Source organism: Puma concolor, chromosome A1, assembly GCF_028749965.1.
Source record: "Puma concolor isolate L17-30 chromosome A1, mPumCon1.1.hap2, whole genome shotgun sequence".
Lineage (NCBI taxonomy): Eukaryota > Metazoa > Chordata > Mammalia > Carnivora > Felidae > Puma > Puma concolor.
In genome coordinates this window covers 67,827,052-67,852,248 of record NC_141667.1, presented here as the reverse complement: position 1 = coordinate 67,852,248, position 25,197 = coordinate 67,827,052, and the positions used below count along the sequence as shown (strand labels likewise).

The 25,197-nt window shown below is 37.4% G+C and overlaps 1 protein-coding gene across 1 annotated transcript in view; it reads left to right on the top strand.

The window, feature by feature from the left end:
- Positions 1–559: 559 nt before the first annotated feature.
- Positions 560–25,197, top strand: part of DCP2 (decapping mRNA 2) — a 51,614-nt gene continuing 26,976 nt past the window's right edge. The window contains exons 1-4 of the mRNA XM_025923725.2: positions 560–793; positions 18,279–18,430; positions 23,729–23,856; positions 24,265–24,363. Coding sequence (XP_025779510.1) covers positions 741–793; positions 18,279–18,430; positions 23,729–23,856; positions 24,265–24,363 — 432 coding nt within the window. The 5' untranslated portion in view covers positions 560–740. The remainder of the gene's footprint in view (positions 794–18,278; positions 18,431–23,728; positions 23,857–24,264; positions 24,364–25,197) is intronic.

Sequence of the window (25,197 nt, the reverse complement as noted above, 5' to 3'; positions counted from 1 at the left end):
GCAGAGGTAAGCCACCACACACACACACACACACACACACACACACACACACACACACACACACACAAAAGACAACCGGTGTTTGTAGTTAAAAGGCACAGCCCTTGGCCTGGAGGCGATGGGACGACAATGAGTGTGCAGGATACTTGGTGACAGGAATTCCAAGTGCACACTTGCGCAGGATGCGCCGTCGGCGTCTGCCCTGAAGAGGTACGAGCGCCTGCTTGGTCACCAAGAGGACATTTACACCACGCCAAACCCTAGGATGCAGTCTCCGAGTCTACCAGCAAGACCTGAATACTCTGGACTTTCTATAGTGCAAAGGAGGCATGGTGCGCATGCGCGTAGCCACCCCAGGGCTCAATCACAAGCGGCGGGAAGTTGGTTTTCTGAGTAGCAACTGAGCAGCTGGAAGACGGATTGGAGACGACAGACCAATAAACAAACATTTCATTGGCTTAGCTTGCTCAGCCTCCCAATTCTACAGCTTCCCATTGGACATTTCAAGCAGAGGAGGGGCGTGACTCCCGGGGCTCCGCCCCGCGCTCTGGCCCAGGCTCGGGGTTCTGGGCTGAGGGAGCGGGACGGAAGTGAGCGGGTCCCGCCCCTTCCCCCTCTCTTTGCTGGAGCCGCTGCCGCCGCCGCTGCCCGCTTTCCGGCGAGCCGGAGTCTCCGTGCCGTACCCTTGGTCCCCGGCCGCGCGGAGCCGGGATGCACTGCTCCTGCTGTGGGTTCTCATCATGGAGACCAAACGGGTGGAGATTCCCGGCAGCGTCCTGGACGATCTCTGCAGGTACCACGTCGCCCCTTGCTGCCACGGCCCCCAGAGTCCCCTCCTCGTTTTCTGTCACGTTGGTCGACCCCGGAGGCCTCCGCGCCCCCTCCCCCCCGGCCGCATCCTTGTTCTCGCTTTCCGGTCCCGCCGCTGCTGGCTTTCCCGGGTCGACCCTTCTCTCCCACGACACCACCCGGTCTTTCACCCGCAGCCTCCCGGTTTCTCACGGCCCCTCCGTCCTTCTTGCGGAGCACCGGAATTTCCTCATTTTCTTAGTTCCTAACTCTTTTGCTTTCCTGAAAGTGAAGCCGCTGCGCCAAAGTCTGGGTCTTGAGCGTTTTTCGGTTGCCTCTTCCCCCTCCCATTGTTTTTTTCTGCCTTTGACTTTTATAGAATCGCTCCCCCCGACCCCCTCCGTCTTATTCCTCAATTCTGTCGAAAGACCCCAAAGTTTTGAATCTTCGTCCCACGCCCCAGGACCTACGCAGGGAGCAGCTTCAAACTTACCCTTTCGCTCGTGTGTTCTTCCACGTCCCTGGCATTTTCTAAATTGCTCTAAAGAATTACTCCCTTGTTTATCCCCAAACTTACCGTTAGAAGGGGGAAAAAGTCTAGAGTTGCTTTTCTTTTCATTCTTCAATTTTCCTTGAAGGAGATTCTCAGCTGCAGGATTTTAACTCGTATACTTTTACAAGAGAAATTTTTTTGCATTCTTCCTGTTGTTAGCTATAATTTCAGATAGCGAAAATTGTAAAATGGACTTAAAATATTTTCTTTTCCCGAAGTAAAATTTTTCGTACAGTAACACCCTGGGTTGTCGCCGGCTAAGTGGATTGTGAGATAACTTAAATTACAAGTGAGTAAAAGGCTCTGATAAAAAACAAAACAAAACATCTTTTCAAGTGTGTTTATTGTATTTATGTCTAGAATTCTGACTTTTTTTTTTAAATTTTTTTTTCAACGTTTATTTATTTTGGGGACAGAGAGAGACAGAGCATGAACGGGGGAGGGGCAGAGAGAGAGGGAGACACAGATTCAGAAACAGGCTCCAGGCTCTGAGCCATCAGCCCAGAGCCTGACGCGGGGCTCGAACTCCCGGACCGCGAGATCGTGACCTGGCTGAAGTCGGACGCTTAACCGACTGCGCCACCCAGGCGCCCCTAGAATTCTGACTTTTAATAGTTGTGTCACATTCACGCTTTTTTTCCTTCTTCTTTTTGTTTCTGTTTTTTTTTTTTTTAAATGGGAAAGAAAGAACACACTTGTGGAGGTACTGTTGTGTGCCAGGCACTGGGTGCTCCTTTCTCATCTATCATTTTATTTAATCCTGGAAACAACTCTGGTAGGTGCAGTTCTTTACATTTTCATCTGACAAACAGACTTGGTTTGTAATCTACACAAGGTCACGTTTCTTGTAATTCAGAAAATCAGGATTTGAAACCTAGATCTTTTTCTCTACAATCAATGCCTGTACTGTTTCTCCTATGCCAGGTAGGCCTTACAGAAAATCAAGTCTAACATTTTAAACCTCACAAAAGTATGCATAGATAAGTAAATAGACTAATTTTGCAACTAATAAGAATGTCACTGTACTTCTTTGGTGATGGTATGATTATAATTTTTGGAATATGATCGCTTCAAATGAACCACTTAAAATGTGCTTATTTTCTATGATCCCAAATTTCATAAGAAAAAAAGAGATTTGAGGGGCGCCTGGGTGGCTCAGGTCATGATCTCTTGGTTCATGGATTCGAGCCCCATGTCAGGCTCTGTGCTGACAGCTCAGAGCCTGGAGCCTGCTTCGGATTCTCTGTTTCCCTCTCTCCCTTCTTCCCCCACTCATGGTCTCTCTCTCAAAAATAAATAGACATTAAAAAAATTAAAAATATTTGATGTATATGTGTGTGGATAAATGGACGGACATGTACAAGAAGTGAGAGTATGATTTTTCTTGTTGTTTCCAAGATTTTTTAAAAGGATGTGTGTTTTCTAGTTAGAAAAAAAAGTAAAATGAGTACGTATTTGAAAAGGTGAGCAAGAATTATGTAGGGTTAATAGGGATACACATTAAAGAAAAAGATGGGTAATCTTATACATTTTAATAAGTAATCTTTCTACTAGTATTGGTTTATTTTGGATACTACGGAGGATTAAATATAATAACAAATAATTGTTGTGTCTTGTAAACAATACGTTAAACATCTGATGAATGTTAAAGATTCTTACTAGGTTTTCCAGTGAGTGTATTTAAGCAATTTTATACAGATTTTTTTTGGAATAGAGTAACTTTTTTTTCTTCAAGAAATGAGAGTAACTTTTTTGCAATTACTGTGTTTTGGTTATATAAATGAGGATTGTATGTTTAAAAACTAGGGCTAACTACCTGACAAACTAATAAACCAAATAACCATTTCTTAAAACTCTGAGTTTTAAAATAATGACATTTTAATGTTAATATTTTATTTTATTTTATTTTATTTTATTTTATTTTTTCAACGTTTATTTATTTTTGGGACAGAGAGAGACAGAGCATGAACGGGGGAGGGGCAGAGAGAGAGGGAGACACAGAATCGGAAACAGGCTCCAGGCTCTGAGCCATCAGCCCAGAGCCTGACGCGGGGCTCGAACTCACGGACCGTGAGATCGTGACCTGGCTGAAGTCGGACGCTTAACCGACTGCGCCACCCAGGTGCCCCTTAATGTTAATATTTTAATGTTTTTGTTGATAAAAGATGTTTAATGTTAACAATTCAGGTTTTTTTGATTTGGGGCTTTTTTAGAGACAAATTTATACTTAGAATTTATGTTTAATTTCTTTAAACATAAAGCTTAAGTGGAAAAAGGTTAATTTTTCTGACTCCTTTGCTGTTTTAAGTACATCTTGATTTATGAGTTTGGTCTTGACCCTTTTTGTTTTTACTCCCTTTTATGTTTTCCCCAATTATAGTGTTTAGTATTGTATTTAAGAGGTTTTGTTTGTTTTGTGTTGTCAATTTTTGATAAGTTACATATTCTTGCAAATCTTGCCTACTTCAGTCATTGACCATATATTAGTAACTTTTGGAGAAATGTATAGATTGATTTTGATGTGAAAAATTAGAGCAGGAGACTTACATTTTCAAGATACGACTTTGTAACCATTAGGCTGCTTATAACCTAGGACATGGAATGTTATTTTTGCAGTGATTTCATATGCAACATTTCATTTACTGGGATACTGTGCAGCCATTAGAAATTCCTAAGGTAAACAGTAAGCTGAGGGAAAATATTTGTATCTTGAAATGATGTATGCAGTATACTATTGAGCATAACACTTAGTCATTTGATATCTGTTTTTAAAAGAAATGTTTTAATGTCTTATGTACATTTGTGTGTGTGTGTGTGAAGTCTGGGAAAATCAATCAAACTGATAACACTGGTTATTTCTAGGTAGAATGAAATTAGAAGAGAGGAAGGAAAGACTGTTGTCTAAGTGTTCTAGTGAACATTCTAGTAAACGTGTATGTAAAAAGTAGATCTGCCCCATTTTGTGGTGACATTTGCCTCTTGCACCATTAAAAGTGCATTTGACATTAAAAGTCAAAGAATTTTTCCATACCATTTAAATTAGCTACTAAAGGCTTGAAGAGCATGTTTTTCAAGTAAAAACTGAAATCTACAGCTTAAGTTGTTTCTGTTTTAAAGAAATGCTTGGAGTTTTTTTTAGAGCCCCTTTAAGAATTAAATGGTGAGGCCACTCCAGTGTTAAAAGGAGAAAGGTATTTTCTGGCAACTAATGTTGCTGCTATTTTGGTGATTGTGTAAGCTAATCAAATACTTCATGCTCATCTTCAGCTTGCCATTTTAGTGTTCAATTCTACTGCAACAGTTTTGTACTAATTGTAGTTCTGCTGATGTTCCATTTGTAGGAAAATTGAAAAGATGACATTTTGTGAGGTCCCATAATTACTGTGGAAAGCATTTTATTTCAGCTTTTACTATATATTGTAGTATACTGTATACTAGGTATATATAACATATTTTTATTTTATTTTTATTTTACTTTATTATTTTTTTAGTAATCTCTACATCCACATGTAGAACTCATGACCCCAAGATCAAGAGTCACATGCTCCTCCCACTGACCCAGCCAGGTGCCCCTGCACATACTTTTAAATCTTTAAAACAGGAAAACCATGTACAGGATGAAATTATGAAAGTGTAATTTTCATGTATTAAAGTTTCCTTTGTCTTACAAAATTTCTTTTTAAGAAAAAAAAATTTATTTTGAGAGAGAGAACCAGTTGGGGAGAGAGGCAGAGAGAGGGAGAGAGAGAATCCCAAGCAGGCATTGTACTGTCAGCATGCGACCGATGTGGGACTCAAGCCTACAAACCATGAGATCGTGACCTGAGCAGGATTGAGAGTTGGACGCTTAACCCACTGAGCCACCCAGGTGCCCCTAAAGTTTCTTAAAGAAGTTAGCTTTTAGCTATTAAAAAGATGTGCTCATGAGTAAGGTTAAAAAAAAAAAAATCGAAGAGTACAGGTGAAGTTATGAAAGAAATGCAACAGCCTCCTTCCCGGCCCCTTTTTATCTCACTCCTGCTCCCTGGGTTTTTACCTGTTTTGTGGTAAATTCTTCTGATAGATACTTCAGTATTTTAAAATATACTTGCACCAGTTTGTTTTATCAACATCGTATGTTAAATTGAGGATTTAGTGCACCTTGGTAGATATTAGGTGATAAGGGTTGAGAGCATCACACAATATTTACATTCCATTTTGTAACCTTGCGAGGGCTGTTACACGTTTTACTGTTGGTTGATTGCAAAAGCTGAACAAGAATAATAGCATTTGTTATATGGAATTGCTATGTACGTATTTTTCACAGTAGAGGCAGGTTTACAATGGCTAGGATTTTGTTTTTTTCCCTCTAGCCATAGTCAGGATCCTTTTGTAAGGGTGTTGAAAGGGAATGCCAGAATGAATTCTCCTTTCTTACATCCTACTAATTGGTCAAAATGCTGCCTTTTACAGTTTTGTCTTTTGGAGAAAGAAGCATGTGCTTTCTTCATAATTCTCTCATTTCTGGCTATTCCTTATTTATTTGTTTATTTAAGATTTTATTTTTGAGTAATCTCTACACCCAACTTATAAATGGGTCTTGAATTTATAATCCCTAGATCAGGAGTCACATGCTGCACTGACTGAACCAGGCAGGTGCCCTTCTGGCATTTCTTGAAGTCCTTCTTTTTTCTTTTTGATTGTCTTTTTATTCTACTTTTGGCTTTTTGCTTCATACTTGGATTATGATTCTCTTGTACATTTTCCTTTCTTCCCCAGCACAACCAGAATAGCTTCCTCCTCTCCATTCTTGTCTGCTCCTTTATTATAGCCTCGGTCTTACCCTCAGTCATACTGTCTATTCTACAAAATTCTTTTTTCCTGGAGAGTGCCCTCTTGGAGACCTCCACCCTTCTAGCCCAATCTAAACTGGTTGTTCCCTAGATTTGCCAAACTACTGGCCTACTAGAATTCCTTTCAAAGCTCTCCCAGGTTGCATTTATTATCTCTTAAATTGCATGTTTTATGCTTTCTTGGTTTTCATTATTTTGCTGGTGCACGTTGAAAAGTAATTTCCTTTGAGAGGATCATTAGGAAGTAAACTTCTGAGTCCTTATAGGACTAAAATGCCTGTTTCTCTTCTCACACGTATGCTCCCAGGTGGTCCGGGGTCCACACTTTGAGTACCTAGGTTGTAGGAGATAACTTCAACTTCCGGGCCTTTTTTTTTGTTTTAAAGTAGGCTTCACACCCAGGGTGGAGCCCAGTGCGTGGCCTGAACTCATGACCTTGAGATTGAGACCTGAGCTAAGGTCAAGAGTCTGACCCTTAATTGACTGAGCCACTTAGGTGCCTCCAGGGCCAGTTTTTTAATACATGTTTTTCTTTGTCATGCGCCACATTTTCCTTAGATGTTGGCTGATTTTTGTTGCTGTTTCATATTTAAGATGAGGGTATATAGGAGCTTATTTATTGACAGGCTTCTCTTTTATGTGAGTAGATAGGGTGCTAGCTCTTACATTGGGCATCGTTAAACTAGTGTGTGGGAGTTTTGCTTTGGGGTGCCATCACCCAAACCTATCTGCTAAAGTTAGGAAAGAGCCTTGGGTATTCTTCCCCCTTCCCCCACTCTTTTGTAGGAGAAACTCCCGACTCCTTTAAAGGAGTGAAAGAAGAGTAGACATTCTTCTATTACATAAGTAGACCTTGCTGTTCCCTTCTCCCTTTTTAAAAATTGAAGTATATGACATAAGGTTACATTAATTTCAAATGTACAACGTAAGTGATTTGGCAGCTCTGTTATGCTATGCTCCCAAGTCTAGCCACCATCTGTCACCATACAATGCTATTAAAATACCATTGACCATATTTCCTATGCCATACCTTTTGTCTCTGTGATTGACTCTTTCTAAATTGGAGGCGTGTATCTCCCTCTCCTTTCACCCATTTTGCCCATCCCTGTAATCCCCTCTTCTCTGACAAGCATCAGTTTATTCTCTGTATTTATGGGTCTGTTTCTGTTTTGTTGGCTCATTTGTTTTGTTTGTTTGTTTTTAGATACCAGACATGAGTGAAATCATTCGGTATGTGTCTTTCTCTCACTTCACTTGGTGTAATACTCTCTAGGTGCATCCATGTTTTCTCAAATGGCAAGTTCTCATTCTTTTTTATGACTCAGTGATACTCCACTGTGTATATATGCATATATATGTATCTATATCTATCTATCTATCTATCTATCTATCTATCTATGTATCTTTATCCATTCATTTATTGATGGACACTTAGGTTTCTTCTGTATCTTGGCTATTGTAAATAATGCTGCAATAAACATAGGGGTGTGTATATCTTCTTGAATTAGTGTTTTTGTTTTCTTTGGTTAATACCCAGTAGTGGAATTAACAAATCAATATCGTATTTCTGTTTTTTAATTTTTTGAGAACTCTTGATATTGTTTTCCACAGTGGCTGCACCAATGTAAATTCTCACCAACAATCACGTGGGTTTCTTTTTCTTCTTGCCAACAGTTGTTATTTCTTATCCTTTGGTTGTGGCCATTGTGAGATCTCATACTATCTCAGGTATGAGATGATATCTCGTGGTTTTGATTTGCATTTCCCTGGTAATTAGTGACGTTGAGCATCTTTTCATGTGTCTCTTTGCCATCTGTATGTCTATGGAAAAATACCTATTCAAGTCCTCTGCTGTTTTTAATTGGATTATTTGTTTTTTGATGTTGTGTAAGTTCTTTATATATTTTGGCTATTAACCCTGTATTGGATATATCATTTGGGAATATCTTCTTCCATTTAATAGGTTGCATTGTTGTTTTGTTGATGGTTTCCTTTGCTGTGCTAAAGCTTTTTATTTTGGTGTAGTCCCAATGGTTTATTTTTTGCTTCTGTTTTCTTTCCTGAACAGACATACCCAGAAAAATGTTGCTAAGTTGGATGTCAAAGAAATTACTGCCTGTGTTTTCTTCCGGGAGTTTTATGGTTTCATGTTTTACATTTAGATCTTTAGTCCATTTTGAGTTTATTTATGTGTGTGGTGTTAGAAAGTGGTCCAGTTTCATTCTTTTGCAGTTGGATGTCCAGTTTTACCTGCACCATTTATTGAAGAGACGATCTTTTCCCTGTATGTGTTCTTGGATCCTTTGTTGTAGACTAATTGGCCACAGAAATGTGGGTTTATTTCTGGGCTCTCTGTTCCATTGATCTGCATGTCTATTTTTGTGTAGTACCATAGTGCGAGTGGGGGAGAGGGACAGAGGAGAGAGAGAATTCCACTCAGTGTGGAGCCCATAACCCTGGGATCATGACGTGAACTGAAATCACGAGTAAGATTCTCAACCAAATGAGCCACCCAGACACCCCAGTCCTGTACTATTTTGATTATAGCTTTGTGGTATATCTTGAAATCTGGGATTGTGATACCTCTGTCTGTATTCTTTATCAAGAAAGCTTTAGCTATTTGGGGTCTTTTGTAGTTCCATACAAATGTTAGAATTATTTGTTCTACTTCTGTGAAAAATGCTATTGGTATTTTGGTAGGAGTTGTGTTAAATCTGTAGATTGCTTTGGGTAGTATGGACATTTTAACAATATTCTTGTAATCCATGAGCATGGAATGTCTTTCCATTTGTGTTGTCTTCAATTTTTTTCATCAGTGTTTTATAGTTTTCAGATTATAGGTCTTTTACCTCCTTGGTTAAGTTTATTCCTAGATAATTTATTCTTTTTTGGTGCAGTTGTAAATGAGCTTGTTTTGTTATTCTACTTCATTATTGGTGTATAGAAATGCAATAGATTACTGTATATTAATTTTGTATCCTGTAACTTTGCTGAATTCATTCATTATTTCTATTAGTCTTTTTTTGTGTGGAATTTTTAGTTTTTTGTGTATAGTATCGTATCTGCACACAGTGACAGTTTTACTTCTTTCTTAGCAATTTTGATGCCTTTTTATTTCTTTTTCTTATCTGCTGCAGCTAAGCCTTTCAGTACTATGTTGAGTAAGTGGCAAGAATGGACATATCCTTGTCATGTGTGCCTGATACTAGAAGAAAAGCTGTCAGTTTTTCACCATTGAGTATGATGTTAGCTGTGGGTTTGTTATATGTGGTCTTTATTATGTTGAGGTATGCTTTTTCTAAACCCACTATTTTGAGATTTTTTTTTTTTAATTTTTAATGTTTATTTTTGAGAGAGAGAGAGAGACAGAGTGTGAGCAGGGGAGGAGCAGAGAGAGAGGGAGACACTTCCCTCTTCAGAATCTGAAGCAGCCTCCAGGCTCTGAGCTGTCAGCACAGAGCCCAACATGGGGCTCGAATTCACGAACCACGAGATTATAACCTGAGCCGAAGTTGGTCGCTTAACCAACTGAGCCACCCAGGTGCCCCTGTTTTGAGAGTTTTTATCATGATCGGATGTTGAATTTTGCCAATTTTTTTTTTTTTTGTATCTGTTGAGATGCTCATATGATTTTTATTCTTCATTATATTAATGCAGTGTATCTTGATTGATTTGTGTATATTGACCCATCTTAGCATCCCAGGAATAAATCTCAATTGATAGTAGTGACTGATCCTTTTAATATATTGTTGCATGCAGTTTACTCATGTTTTGTTGAGGTTTTTTACATCAGTGTTTATCAGGGATATTGGCCTGTAGTTTTCTTCTTTTGTAGTGTCTTTGTCTAGTTTTGGTATCAGTGTAATGCTGGCCTTGGAGAATGTACTTGGAAGTTTTGTTTCCTGTTGCACTTTTTGGAATGGTTTGAGGCGAATAGGTATTAACTCTTTAAATGTTTGGTGGCATTCACTTGTGAATCCATCTGGTCCTGGACTTTTGTTTGTTGGGAGTTTTTTTGATTACTGATTCAGTTTTGTTACTAGGAATCAAGTCTATTCAGATTTTCTGTTCCTGATTCACTTTTAGAAAATTGTATGTTTCTAGGAATTTATCCATTTCTTCTAGGTTGTCCAATTTGTTGGCATATAATTTTTTATAGTAGTCTCTTATAATCATTTGTATTTCTGTGGTGTCCATTCTTCTCTTTCATTTCTGATTTATTTTACTTGGGTCTTTTTTCTTTTTCTCTTGACGAGTCTAGCTAAAGGTTTATCATTGTTTATCTTTTCAAAGAACGAGCTCTTGGTTTCATTGATCTTTTCTGTGTTTTTTTTTGTTTTTTTTTAGGTTCTATATCATTTATTACTGCTCTGATCTTTATTATTTCCTTTTTCTACTAACTTTGGCCTGTTCTTTTTTTAGTTTCTTTAGGTGTAAGATTGTTTGAGATTTTTCTTGTTTCTTAAGGCAGACCTGTATTGCTATAAATTTCCTTCTTACAGCTGTTTTTGCTGCATCTCAAAGATTTTGGACTGTTGTGTTTTCACTGTCATTGGCCTCCATGTATTTTTTTTATTTTCTCTTTAATTTCATTTGCCCATTGGTTGTTTAGTAGCATGTTGTTTAGTTCCCATGTGTTTTTCTTTTTTTTTTTCTTGTAATTGAGTTCTAGTTTTATACTGTTGTGGTTGGAAAAGATGCATGATATGATGTCAGTCTTCTTAAATTTACTGACACTTGTTTTGTAGCCTAATGTGTGATTCATCCCAGGGAATGTTTCATGTGTACTTGAAAAGAATGTGTATTCTGTTGTTTTAGTATGGAATATTCTGTATATATCTGTTAAGTCCATTTGGTGTAACGTGTCAGAGACATGTTTCCTTATTGATTTTCTTTGTCTGGATGATCTATCAGTTGATGTTAAAGTGGGGTGTTCAGGTCCCCTGCTATTATTGTATTACTGTCAGTTTCTTTCTCTATGTCTGTTAATAATTGTTTTATGTATTTAGGTGCTTCAGGGTTGGGTACATAGGTATTTACAATTGCATATCCTCTTTTTTGTATTGATCATTTTATCATTAAGTAATTCCCTTTGTCTCTTGTTACAGTATTTGTTTTGAGATCTGTTTTGTTTAATATAAGTATTGCTGCTCTGGTGGTGTTTTGTTGTTCTTGTTTCTGTTTGTTTCTTTTTTTCTTTCTTTCTTTTTTTTTTTTTTTGCTGCTTCCATCTGCATGGAATATCTTTTTCCATCTCGTCACTCAGTCTGTATGTGTCTTTAAGGTCTGAGGTGAATCTTTTCTAAACGGCCTATTGCTGGGTCTTGTTTTTTGTCCATTCTGTCACCCTGTGTCTTTTGTTTGAAGCATTTAGACCATTTACATTTAAAGTAATTGTCAATAGGTGTATACTTATGCCATGATGTTACTTGTTTTCTGATTATGTAGTTCTTGTCTGTTCCTTTCTTCTTTTGCTCTTGTATTGATGAGTTTCTTTGCTGCTATACTTGGTTTGCTTTTTTATTTTTTGTGTATCTATTATAGGTTTTTGGTGTGAAGTTACCGTGAGATTAGTATATAACATCTTAAATATGTACCAGTCTATATTAAGTTGATGGTCACTTAAACTTGAACACATTCTAAAAGAATTTCATTTTTACCAACCCTCCATGTTTTATGTATATGTTGTCATATTTTACATCTTTTTGTGAGTCACCTTAACTAATTGTTTAGATATAACTGATTTGACTGTTTCTTTCATTTAACCTTCATATTAGCTTTATAATTGCTTACTACCCTTATTGTATATTAGCTTTTATTCAAGAATTTTTTTCCATTCATAATTTTCTTTTAATTATAGCTTTTTCTTTCCCACTTAATGAAGTCCCTTTAATGTTCCTTAAGGCTGGTTTAGTGGTGATGAACTCCTTTCACTTTTGTGTGGGTAACTGTTTATCTCCTCTTCAATTCTGAATAGTAATCTTGCTGGGTAGATCATTCTTCTTTGCAGTTCTTTCCTTTCAGCATTTTGAATATATCATGCCACTCCTTTCTGGCCTGCAAAATTTTTGCTGGAAAATTAGCTGATAGATTTGTGGGATATTCCTTGTACATGACTATTTGCCTCTTTCTTTCTGCTTTTAAAACTTTTAAAATTTTTAGTCTTTGACATTTTAATTATTATGTGTCATGGTATAGAACTCTTTGGGTTCATCTTTCTCTCCTTTTGGGACTCCTTCTAATACAAATGTTTGTTCGCTTGATGTTATCCAAGAGATCTCATAACCTATCCTGTATTTTTTCTTTTTTTACTGTCCAGCTTGGATACTTTCCATTATCCTATTTTTCAGATTGCTGCTCCTACATCTTCTAATTTTTTTAAGCTTATTTATTTATTTTGAGAGAGAATGTGCATGTGGGAGCAAGCAGGGAAGGGGCAGAGAGAGAGTGAGAGAGAGAAAATCCCAAGCAGGCTCTGTACCTGTGGGATTCTTTACTTGAGGCTTTAACCTATGAACTGTGGGGTCATGACCTCAGCTGAAATCAAGAGTTGGATGTTTAACCCTCTGAGCCACCCAGGTGCCCCTTCTAATGATTTTTGTTTTTTTAAACACTCAGGCCTTCCCCCATCAACCAGAGTGGGGGGGGGGGGGAGGGAAGGAGAGGGGCAGAGGGAGAGAGAAAGAGAATCTTAAGCAGGCTTCACACTCTGTGGGATGTCCTGGTGTGTTTCTCCTTTTCTTAACTCCCTTTTCCAGTTGACCTTTCTTCACTTGGGGCTTTTCTGGGTTGGGATGGGAATTAAATTGGATTTCTTTGTGCTATGCACTTTTTGCCACATTTTAGATTGTGGTTAGTGTCTAGAAACTTTACTAGAAATGAAAATTTCTATTTAAAGATAGTAGGTTGTACATAGACATCTACTCCACTAAAAGAGTAAAGTTTAAAAATTCTTAAGTACATAAAACCACAAGAAAAGGAAGAATGGGTGAAAGGATGAGCGACAAAATTTCGGAACTATAAAGCAAAAAGAAATACTGTATATGACTTAGTAGATCTAACAGACCTGAATGAGAGTGGTGTAATAGTGTCAATCTATTCTAAAATAAGAATATTGAAAAATGGAAGAAGTGAATTTATATATCCTGTGTACACATATATACACATATATATCCTGAAAGCCCTCAGCCTTCTTCTGTTCTGCTCCTAGAATGTGGCAGCTTGTCCTTTACTCTCCCAAATCTGACATTGGAAGATTCTTTAGGTGATTTGACTAGCTCGTGAGGAAAGACTTAGTGACACTGACATTGGTTCCCCAATTAAATGGCTCAGCCTGATCACTTACCTTAAATGATGCCTTATAGTTTGATAAGCCTTCTAAATAGCTTTGTGGCCTTTCACTTAAATATGGATATCTGAAATAGGCTTCTTAACATTAAAAGGTAGAGTTTAAAGCTCAAAGAAAAGAAAAGCAACTGAGAGCAAGCAAACTATGCAGATAGAAGAAAATTTAAACTATATTGATCTCCTTAGAGAGGTAGATTTTTACAATCATGGAATAACAGGATAATCTATAAAAGCATAATTTAAACAAAGATAGCATTTGGAAATTAAAAATATGAGAGCAGAAACAATCTTAATAGATGGTTTGCAAGATACAGTTAATAATGTTCCTCAGAAGGTTGGGGTGGGGAGCAGAGGAAGAATCAGAGGTAGGAAATATCAGAGGAGAGTAAAGAATCATGAGGATCAGTCCATGAGGTCCTTCAGCACTGAGGGATGTGAATTTCCAAAGAAGCAAGATCCATTCATTGGCCAGTGCAGTAGATGAAAAATAGACAGCTGGGAAATTTCATAATACTGGGGACAGAAGGAAGAACCTAGAAGCTTCCAGACTGAAAAAAAATACATCAGACAAATCTGAAATGCTTTGTCTTCTCACCATCAAAATTGGAGGCAGGTGGGAGACAGCACTGTCTTCAAAATGATTTCCAGCCTAGAATTCTTTATCCAGCCTGTCAGCTCTGAGGATAACGATATTTTCAGATGTACAGTATCTCGGTACTTATCCCCCTTGCATCCTTCCTTCAGAAGGTTTGGGAGGGTATACTTCATGAAAAGAATAAAGAAAATTAAGGAGGAAGACAGGATATAGGAATCCTGGACTCTGTAGGATAGAGGCATGGGGAACCATAGGATGCTAGCTAGTAAGAGGACAGTGTAGTATGATAGATGTGTATCAGCTGTAGATGATAAGCAGCCGATTGGAACACATGAGAGGGCTCATGATAGTCTTGGAGATGAAACTGATGTGTCTGAATTAACATTTGAGAAAAAAATTTAGGAAACTAGTGGAAGGTTGAATTAGTGATAGGGATGATGTAGAGAAAATGAAGCAAATGCAATGATAAGACATTAATTATGGGAAGAACAAAGGATTGTGCAGGAAAGAAAAAGTAATCCTAGCTTACCACATGGCTTAATTGTGAATTGCATTTACAGAATCATAATAATGTAAAGACTGAGTGCTCATCTAACTCTGGTTATCACTGGGAATGATTTCCCCCCCTTTAGGGGACATTTGCATTACCCGGAGATCTTTTTAGCTGTTATATCTTGGTGGGAGTGCTAATGAGTAGAGGCTAGGGATGCGCTGAACATCATGCAGTGCACAGGAAAGCTCTTCTCAACATAGACTTCTCTTCTTCAAAATGTCAGTAGTGCTGAAGTTGACATCCTAACCAAAATTGTGATACAGTTTTGTTGGGTGGATGGAGAGATGAGAAGGGTGTGTAGAATGGGAGTGGGAATGGAGTTAATTCCATAATGGAAGTCAGTAGAAAATGCCCCAAACTGAGCAAATAATAAACGTCTAGAGTGTTTTAGGGATATGTTAAGTTAAATAAAATCAGATACAAAATTAGTTTTTTGCCGTGCTGTTTATCCTGTTTTACCACCCAGTGGTCATTCTTAGATGTGGGCAGTGGTCTGATATAGTTCAGTTCACAAAGTTGGTGGTTTGCTATTCGTAGTCTAATCCAAGCTTGTGCAGTTTGGGATTGAACCTCAGTTTGTAAACAATTTCCTGGGGCCATTTTCCTGAGCTGCTTCTCTTTAGCTATTTCCCTGATACTTATTGGCTCTTTAGGTCTACCCTTTTGGTCCTTTAGTCAGAAGCCACTCTGGCACACACTTCATGTGTCTCTGCTCACGTCTGAGACCAAGTGGCTGAAGGTTAGAAGAAAAAAAACCAGTGAACATTAGCCCTACTCTCCTGGGAGCACATAGCTCTTGCGATTCAAGAGAAAGTTTCCTGGCCCTTAGAGTTTTAGCCTCTGTGGGTCTCTGTTACACACACTATTGCTGCCACCTCTAACCATGATGGCATTGCTTGTGGACTGGGGCATGGGAGAATGGAGAAAAGAAAAGGAAAACCCTACTCTCTGCAAGAGTTAGACTCCTCTCTTGACCCTTGAGGCTTGACCCTAGAGGGCTTCTGGGGCTCTCTCTTTCCCAGCTGGTGCTCACTTCTAACCCCCAGTCCGGTAAGGCAACACTAGAGGGTAGAAAAATGGTAAATTCACTTCTTCCATCCAACCAGAATAGGACCTACGTAAGCATTTAAAAGATAAATTGTAACTATCAGTATGTCACTCTCAATGTATATGTCAAACAATTTGCTAGACTATAGGAATAAAAACAAGGAAAGATAGGGTACATTATCTCAGTGAACTACTTGAGAGGAGTTTGTGGACAGTAATAGTAAACGCCAGATAATTGTAAAGGAGTTGGGAGTCTCAGAGATTATATAAATCTGTTCAGAGGAGTCTGATGTATCTACATAAGAGGGGTAATGTTTGTAAGTCATGAAGGATGAATTAGGAGTTTGCTGGGTGGACAAGGGAAAGGAAGTAGATATAGTATATAGATGACAATTTAAGACATTTCTAAGAATTTGGTATCCCTGGGTATAAGGAGCCCCCTTAAAGTAATCCAAGAGGTTATGCAGGTGAGTAGGAACCAGATCTTGAATGCCATCTAGAAGAGTTTGGACTTTTTTATTTTAGATAATGCCACCGGGATTGCATGTTACACATTTTGTTCCTGGTATATGTGCAGTTTAAGCTCCTTTTCCCCATAGTTTTTCTGTATTGAAATATAGGTTAATTGTACCTACATTCGTCTTACCATTTACTTATTTATTCCCTTATTGGAATGTTACATTTTTATAATTTAAAAGCATGTTTTTTGAACATGAACAAAAAAGGTTGATTTGAACCTTGGAAACAAGCAAAAATATTTGCTAGTGAATAGTGTGAGTGATCAAACTGTCAATAACTAATTCTTAATTTTTAAAAATAACTTAAAAACCTTTGGATTTTGGGGTACCTGGGTGGCTCAGTTGGTTAAGTGTCTCACTTTCGCTCAGGTCATGATCTCACGGTCCATGGGTTCAAGCCCCACATCAGGCTCTGTGCTGACAGCTTGGACCTGGAGCCTGCCTCAGATTCTGTGTCTGCATCTCTCTCTCCCCACTCACGTTCTGTCTGTCTCTCTCAAAAATAAATAAATATTAAAAAATTTAGGGGCGGGGCGCCTGGGTGGCGCAGTCGGTTAAGCGTCCGACTTCAGCCAGGTCACGATCTCGCGGTCCGTGAGTTCGAGCCCCGCGTCAGGCTCTGGGCTGATGGCTCAGAGCCTGGAGCCTGTTTCCGATTCTGTGTCTCCCTCTCTCTCTGCCCCTTCCCCGTTCATGCTCTGTCTCTCTCTGTCCCAAAAATAAATTAAAAAAAAAAAAAAAAAAGTTGGAAAAAAAAAAAATTTAGGGGCGCCTGGGTGGCTTGGTCAGTTAAGCGTCCAACTTCGGCTTGGGTCATGATCTCACGGTCCGTGAGTTCGAGCCCCGCATCGGGCTCTGTGCTGGCAGTTCAGAGCCTGGAGCCTGTTTCAGATTCTGTGTCTCCCTCTCTCTCTGTCCCTCCTCTGTTCATGCTCTGTCTCTCTCTGTCTCAAAAATAAATAAACGTTAAAAAAAATAAAATAATAAATTTAAAACAACCAATGGATTTCTTTTGTGTAGTTCAATCTGTCTCTCCAAGGCATTTCCAAAAAATTCTATGCAGTGGAAGAAGTAATAGGTGGTTGCTTAAGGAGTGCTGTGAATCCCATTCACTTAGATTTTTAAATTCTGACTTCTTAACAGAAAGAGGGGTTTATTGTCTCAGTCACATGTATATGTAATATAGTGTATATTTATGCTGTATATATAAAATATGTCCCCACCTTTCTTCAAATGTACTTGGAAAAGATAATTTAGGATTTTAAAAAGTGAGTATACTTTAAAAAGTTATTTTAAACGTACTTTTTAAGAGGTATTTTGAGCTCCAGTTCTGCAGATGGGGGTCTTTGAGAAGTGTAGTCTGTTAATTAAACAAGAGTTGATATCTTGTCGCTTTGTAATACTTTAAAGAAGATTAAGCAGCTAACATCTTACCTATTTGAATGAATTAATATATTTGTACATTATATGCTGTGGCACCTGGGTGGCTCAGTCGGTTAGGCGTCCGACTCTTGATTTCAGGATTGTGGTTATGATCGCAGGATTGTAGGATCAAGGCCTATGTCAGGCTCTGTGCTGTCAGTGTGGAGCCTGCCTGGGACTCTCTCTCTCCCTCTCCTTTGTCCCTCCCCTGCTTGCATGCATGCTTGGGCTCTCTCTCAGAAAAAAAAAAAAAAAACAATGCTTTTTTTTTTTTTTTTTTTAAATGTTACCAGTCATGGGAGGAAATCCTAGTGAACGTTGTTTCCTTGCTCCCTTTATTTTGTTAACAAAGGGTAAATGGCCTCTTAAAAAAACTCTATTATGAATGAGATAACTGTGAAAAACTATTTTTTCAGGCTTCTCTTCCTTGTGCAGCATTTGTGATAGAGTGGTGAGCATAGCTGCCTTCCATCCAGACTCCTCTTCCCTACAGTAATGCTTCCAAATTTTCCTTCCTTGATCAGCACTTGATCCCTTTTTTATGTTGGTGGTTAAAGCAGTTCAGTAGGTTAAATTCTTTACGGTTTGTAAATGTAATTTTAATGTTTTTTGTTTTTGACAGCCGATTTATTTTGCATATTCCCAGCGAGGAAAGAGACAATGCTATCCGAGTGTGTTTTCAGATTGAACTTGCCCATTGGTTTTACTTGGATTTCTACATGCAGAACACACCAGGATTACCTCAGTGTGGGATAAGAGACTTTGCTAAAGCTGATATCCTTTTTTTTATTATAATGACTGTCTTTCATTATTGCTAATAAAATATTTTAGTACAGATTTCCTTTTGCTTGTCTTTGAGATTTAAAACTTACTAGATAACTATACTTGGTTTCTAAAAATTGTCAATATAAATAGTAGACACAATTTAATAGTATATGTATTTTTATCTAAAGGACCCTTTGAAATAATGCAGTGATTGTTAGAATTAAATTTGATTTTCTCTTTCAGAAATAACTACCCAGTTTCTAGAACTGACCTCTTTTTTTACTTTGTTCTTGCTGTTCCATTTAACTAGATGATCTTTAATCAAATCACTACCTTTTGGGGATAGAAATTGTTAAATAATTATTGAATATTTAATATGTTAAAAGCAATGATTTTAGTTTTGTGGCAAATACAAAGAAGTCCTTGCTTTCAAAGTTTTTTTTTTCCCATTTACAAATAAGATAGAAGCTTGTCAGTTTATTAGTTATAAAAGATACATATGAAAATTTAAAATTATAAAAGAAGCTGTTAGACGGCAAAAAAATTGGTGAATTGCTAATGGTCCCAATATTAAATGTGTTTAGAATTCAGAGATTTTTTGGGCAAAGCTATATTTGTAAGGGAATGTAGGATTTTATAAAGAGATAGGAGTGGGTAGTATGTTCCAGGTAAAGAAAAGGATTGAGCAAAATTGGAGAGTTGGAAAGAATAAGGGATACCATAGGAAGTAAATTAGTATATATTGAACAGACAATTCTTATGGGAAGATAGTAGGGAATAGGGATGGGAGGTATGTAGGGGGGATTTGTGGGTTCTTAGATCTTGAGCCAAAGTGGTTTTTATTCTGTAGGTCATTGTTTTTAACTGTAAATCATGTATTTGAATGGAATTGTAACCACAAGTTCACTGTACTGTACTAGAGTTGGAGGAAGAATGGAAATAACTCTTGTCCTCAGCTCCTAGCTATAATTTTCCTTGAGCTCCATGAAATATGGGTCAGCCCTGCCCCAGGTCTCTGCAGAAAATGGATGAAACACTTTGTTCTAGATCATTGGTAACCATAAAATTTTTTTAAATTTTTGATCAAGGCTAAGGAATATTATGCAAATCTTTTGAAATGGTATTCAAGAAGACTTAGTTGGCAGGAGAGGTTAAACCATAGGGTGGGCTGTCACATTATTTGAGATACGGAGCATTAAGGTCTTGAACCATAGTAGAGGGACTACAAAGAAAAGACTGAAGAGACATTTCAGTGGCAGAAATGATCATGCTGTTTGACTGATTAAATAATGGAGAAGTAAATGAAGAATCAAAGGGGGATAGAACTGCTATTGAACACTATCTTTGTTAAAGACTTGGTCATAGCTTTTGTGGAGAAATTATGGAGGACTTCGCTTTTAAGAAGCTGTAATCTAGTTATAGAAACGTGATCAAAACAGGCAAATCTGCTTCTGTGATCTATTTTGCATAGACTTAGGGTTCTACCAGAACAACTTTACATACTTTGGGGTTCTGGGCATGATTTTGTGTGTGTATGCACATGAGTTTTAAACTTCCCTTGCTAATAATTAAAAAAAAAGCCCAAAACTTTGTTTTGTTATGTTTATTCAGTTGTATGGAGAAAAGCCTTTCTTGCTAATGTGATAGATTTCATTAAATAAGTGAGTGTTTACTCCATGCCAGGCATTATGTAGTGAACAAAGTGGTCTCAGTCCCTGTCTTCAAGATGAGAGGAAGTTATTAGTGCAGTATGGTAAGTTACGATAGGGTACTACTGAAGAGCATAAAGTAAAAGTTGATAGCATAAGTTCTGGAGCCAGTTTACTTGGGTTAGGGTCCCATCTTTGCCATTTACTTGCCATGCAACCTTGGGCAAATTGTGGAGCTTTTCTGTACCTTTGTTTTCTTTTTTATAAATTGTGTATAGCCTTGGGATTTTTCTTCAGTAAGTGCTCAGCAAGGTCAGTATAGAATGGGCATCCTGGATTTTCTCCTGGGTTAAAGTTTTGCTTAGGGATCTATGTTCAGAGAACAGTGGGGCAAAGGAATTTTGGAAATTGCTAAGAGATTGATTAAAGTGATAAGCCATATTGTTTAGGGAAGAAAATAAAAGCAGGAGGAGGGTGCTAATGCAGACAAATGAATATAGTCAAGATCAATGTACAATAATGATATAATTAGAAGAATGCTGTAGAAAGTTATGGTCATGTAGAATGTTTAGAAGAATGCTGTAGAAAGTTATGGTCATGATGTTTTATTTCAGGCAAATTGCGGGAATAGTTTTAGTGATAGCAAGGTCCAGAATGTTGCTATGGGAATTGGTCTGAGAAGTGGGAATGGATAGGACAAGGAATACAAGGAACTGAGGCTAGAGCTTGAGAGGAGTTGTCCATGAGGAAATTTGTATCATCCAAGATAATGGCGGGATTTTGGAGGACGATTACTGTCTAAATGATGGTTATACCTGGAACAGATTTTTCATGTATTTGCAAAAATGTTAGTATAAAAAGAGTACTTAAGAAAAATTCACTAGATTATTAAAAAAAAAATTATATGTATTCTACATTCTCTATTCTTGTAAGAATATATTACAAGTGGACATGTGCTTCAAATTTTTACTTTAATCAGTATAACCTCTTAACTACGGTTGACCCATGAACAATGTGGAGATTAGGAGTCCTGACCTCTGTGTAGTATGAACTCTGTGTATAACTTTGACTCCCCAAAATTAACTGCTAATAGCCTACTGTTGACCAGAAGCCTTACCAGTAAAATTGCCAATAAATACGTGTTTTGCATGTGACATGTATTATATACTATATTCTCGCAATAAAGTAACTAGAGGAAAGAAAACATTAGAAAGATTCTTTTCAGTGTTCTAAGTATATCTTGAGCTGTAGTTGGTTCAGTCAACTCATTTTGTGGTGGTTTTGGGGTAGAAAAAAATGAGTAAATGGAAAATGTAAATAGTAGTCAGTTGATTTATAATTTCTCTTGTTAAATCTTTATTTTTTGTTTTTTTTTAAAAGTTGTTTAATGGGTAGAAAAGTAAGATAACACTAATTTATGGACATGGTGATGCACCTTGCAGTTATTAGGAACACTGTAGGAAGAGGAAAGAGGAAGAACTGCATAAGTATCTTCCTCTCTGAACTATTAGGAGTTCTTTCTGCTTCGTGCATACTTTTGTTTTTCTATGGTAAAAATTTTATTGGAAGAAATAAACATTTATTTAAGATGTATACTTAAGATTCAAAAAAAAAAAAACCTGTGATGACTTTAATCTTTATTTATTTTTGACAGACAGGAGAGACAGAGCATGAGCAGGGGAGGGGCAGAGAGACAGAGACACAGAATCTGAAGCAGGCTCCTGGCTCTGAGCTGTCAGCACAGAGCCCCACGCAGGGCTTGAACTCACGAGCCATGAGATCATGACCTAAGCCGAAGTCGGATGCCCAACCGACTGAGCCACCCAGGCACCCCAAACCTGTGATGACTTTAAAACACATAAGAGGTTTTACTAAACATATAAAGCCAGACTATTATTGGGAAGTACCTTTCCAGAATGTTAGCAGGCTTGTATAGAATGAAAGGGTTAATGTTATATCCAAGCTTTGTCCTTTTTTCTCCCTTCCCCAATTAAAGGCATTTATGCTGAGATTCTATTATAGTGAGATTATATTGTAGATTATATATTGAGGTTAACCTAGTGTCTGTCTTTTGATTACAGTGTTGTCCTAGATTGTTGACTTCTTTGGGCTCTTTGAGGGCCTCTGTAGTTTTTACTACAACTCTAAAAACCAAAACAGATTGATTGATCTATTTATTTATTTACTTACTTATTTAAATATTTGTTTACTTTTGAGAGAGAGAGAGAGAGAGAAACAGAGTGTGAGTGGGGGAGGGGCAGAGAGAGAGGGAGACACAGAACCCAAAGCAGGCTCCAGGCTCTGAGCTGTCAGCACAGAGCCTGATGCGGGGCTTGAACCCATGAACCGTGAGATCATGACCTGAGCCAAAGTCGGATACTTAACCAACTGAGCCACTCAGGTGCCCGAAAACAGATTTTTTAAATAAAAAGCTATAGAACTTATAAGATTGTTTTCATAAAATGAATTTAATACGATTTTTTTTTTTAAATCAACTGTCAGTCACAGTGTGAATATAGTGCTTCTTTAGGGTATTTTGATGTGCCTGTACTAACCAGTTTTTCCACCACCTTTCTTTGCTATATCTGTTAATGAAACCTTCCTTTCTATATTATGCTAGCTATATTCCTTTCTATATTATGCATCATTTGACCTTAATACATCATTTGTATATTAGTTTCCTCCATTTTTAGTAGACCACAGCAGTAAGTAGTACTAGTACCAATATGGTCTCTGAAATCACGTAGTACTTGATATATGTGGTCATCCAAATGATTGAAAGTATGCTCATATTACCTGTTTTTAGGTTAACATCAAAATAAAAACAATAAATGTGTTCATAAAGGACTTGAGGACCCTTAAGAATACATCCTTGGTTTGAGAAACACTGTCATAACAAATATCTTTTCCCACACTTTCCATAATTAACAGTGTTGTAGTGATGAGGCATTTGATAGAGTAGAGTATTGGAAGCCTGAGCATCTACTTTACAGGTTTAGGTTTTATCTACTTAAAAAATAAAAAATATTTTACTCTGCCCAGTATGGGGGCAGGGCATGCCCAGTTTCTTTTGAAATAGGCTATACTTAATGCCCAGATTTACTTTTCTCTATAATTCTTAGTAATTCCTCATCTTAAAAAATGTTTTTAATTATAAAACTAGTCAATACATGTGCATGGTGAAGACATTCAACAGTAGAGAATAGTGGTATACATCATCCCTAGTTCTCCTTCCCAGAGGTAACCACTTTTACTTGTTTTGGTGGTTTCTACCTTTCACCAATGTATGTATACTGTACTTCTGTTTCTTGTGATCAGTTTTAGTATTTGTTGACTCCTGATGTGGTGAATTTGACTCACTTAATGAGAAGTATTTGAGATGTTCACATGGCCCTGAATTTGTGTTAGCATAGAGCTCTAAGACTGACTATGCAAAGCTTACTTGATTTGTGTCCAGCTGAATGCAGAAGCTAGCAATGACTTGTTCAGGAGAAAACAAAGAGGGGAGGAGTAGTGACCAAGAAGGAGGAACAAAACTTAGGTGAAGATTTGAGTAATTTCATATAAAATTCATAGTTGATTTAAATAGGTTTCTTTTTATATATAAGTACTCAAGCTATATTTAGAGAGAAAGTAGCTTCCTTAACACTATGTATACTCTTCAGTCACTGTCCATTTTTGCTGCCTCAAGGTGAAGATGTGGAAAAAATTTTGGATGAATGGAAGGAATATAAAATGGGAGTACCAACATATGGTGCAATTATTCTTGATGAGACACTTGAAAATGTGAGTGTAATAAAAGATTTTTAGTGCAATCATCACCTGTTTTCATCATAAATAAAATGTATGTGCTATTTATATAATGTTCTGAACTGAGGTTTGAAAATAGACTTTTAGTGCTGAAAGGCCAAAGTTTGTATATTTTTTCTGCATTCTGAGTCCCAATATTTTATACTTGTAGTATGACTTATTGCAAAGAAATGTCACTTTATTGAAGAAATACTTTAAAATGGGCAGAATGCCCATCTTCATACTGGTATAGTGAGACTTTTGGAAGATATTAAAACCAAGTACTGTATAAAAATATTGGTGATAACAGTTACTTGAAGGAAGGTTACTTCAAACACCTTTGACCTAGAAAGGAGTGTGGGAAAGGAAGGCAAGTTTTATTTTTACCTCTGCTCATTTTTATAGGTACTACTGGTTCAGGGGTACCTAGCAAAATCAGGCTGGGGATTTCCAAAAGGAAAAGTAAATAAAGAAGAAGCTCCTCATGATTGTGCTGCTAGAGAGGTGAGTTACTGCAGTTTGAAACACGGTAGCATTCGGTAATTATGCTTTGAGTAAAGTACTTTTTAGTCATGAAAATTTACTGTTTGGACCATCTAATCCACTTTCTAGAACTTGACTGCAAGAAGTAACTTATCTTTTGTAAGGTGACTGTTAATTCTTTTGTCCACATGTATCATTTATTCTTCCCTTATTTGTTTCCGTTTTCTTTTATTGTCCATTTTTAATTCTGTTATCTCTAACTCCTTCTCTACCTTGTTTTAAAATTGGATTTGCAGTTGGTAAAACACTTTGGCATTTACAACCCCTGTTTTATGTTTATTGTCTTGGCTACCAGGCAAGTGCACAATTTGTGCTTCCTTAAGAAATTTACATTTGTTGCTCAAACCCACTCTACCTTCCCACTGCCTGTAAGATGAAGTTTAATTCTTTAAACTATTGAAACTCCATCCCTTATTCCTGACACAAAATTTAGCCATTTCTAAATTTACCTTTATTCTCAGTCAAAAGAATTTATTCTCTGTTACTTGAACTTAACTGATTTGTTTCAGCCTCTAAACTTTGCTTATATTATCTCCTTACTCAGAAAGTTGTCTTTTCTTCCTAACTATTCAAATCCTATCTAGACCGAGCTCAAATTATGACTTTTCTTATTTGTAAAGTGAGGTTTAGCGTGAATAACTTCTTTTTTTCTTTTTTTGAATGTTTATTCATTTTTTGAAAGAGGGAGAGAGAGAGCACAAGCAGAGGAGGGGCAGAGAGAGAGGAGACAAAATTCAAAGCAGGCTCCAAGCTCTGAGCTGTCAGCACAAAGCCTGATGGAAGACTCAAACTCAT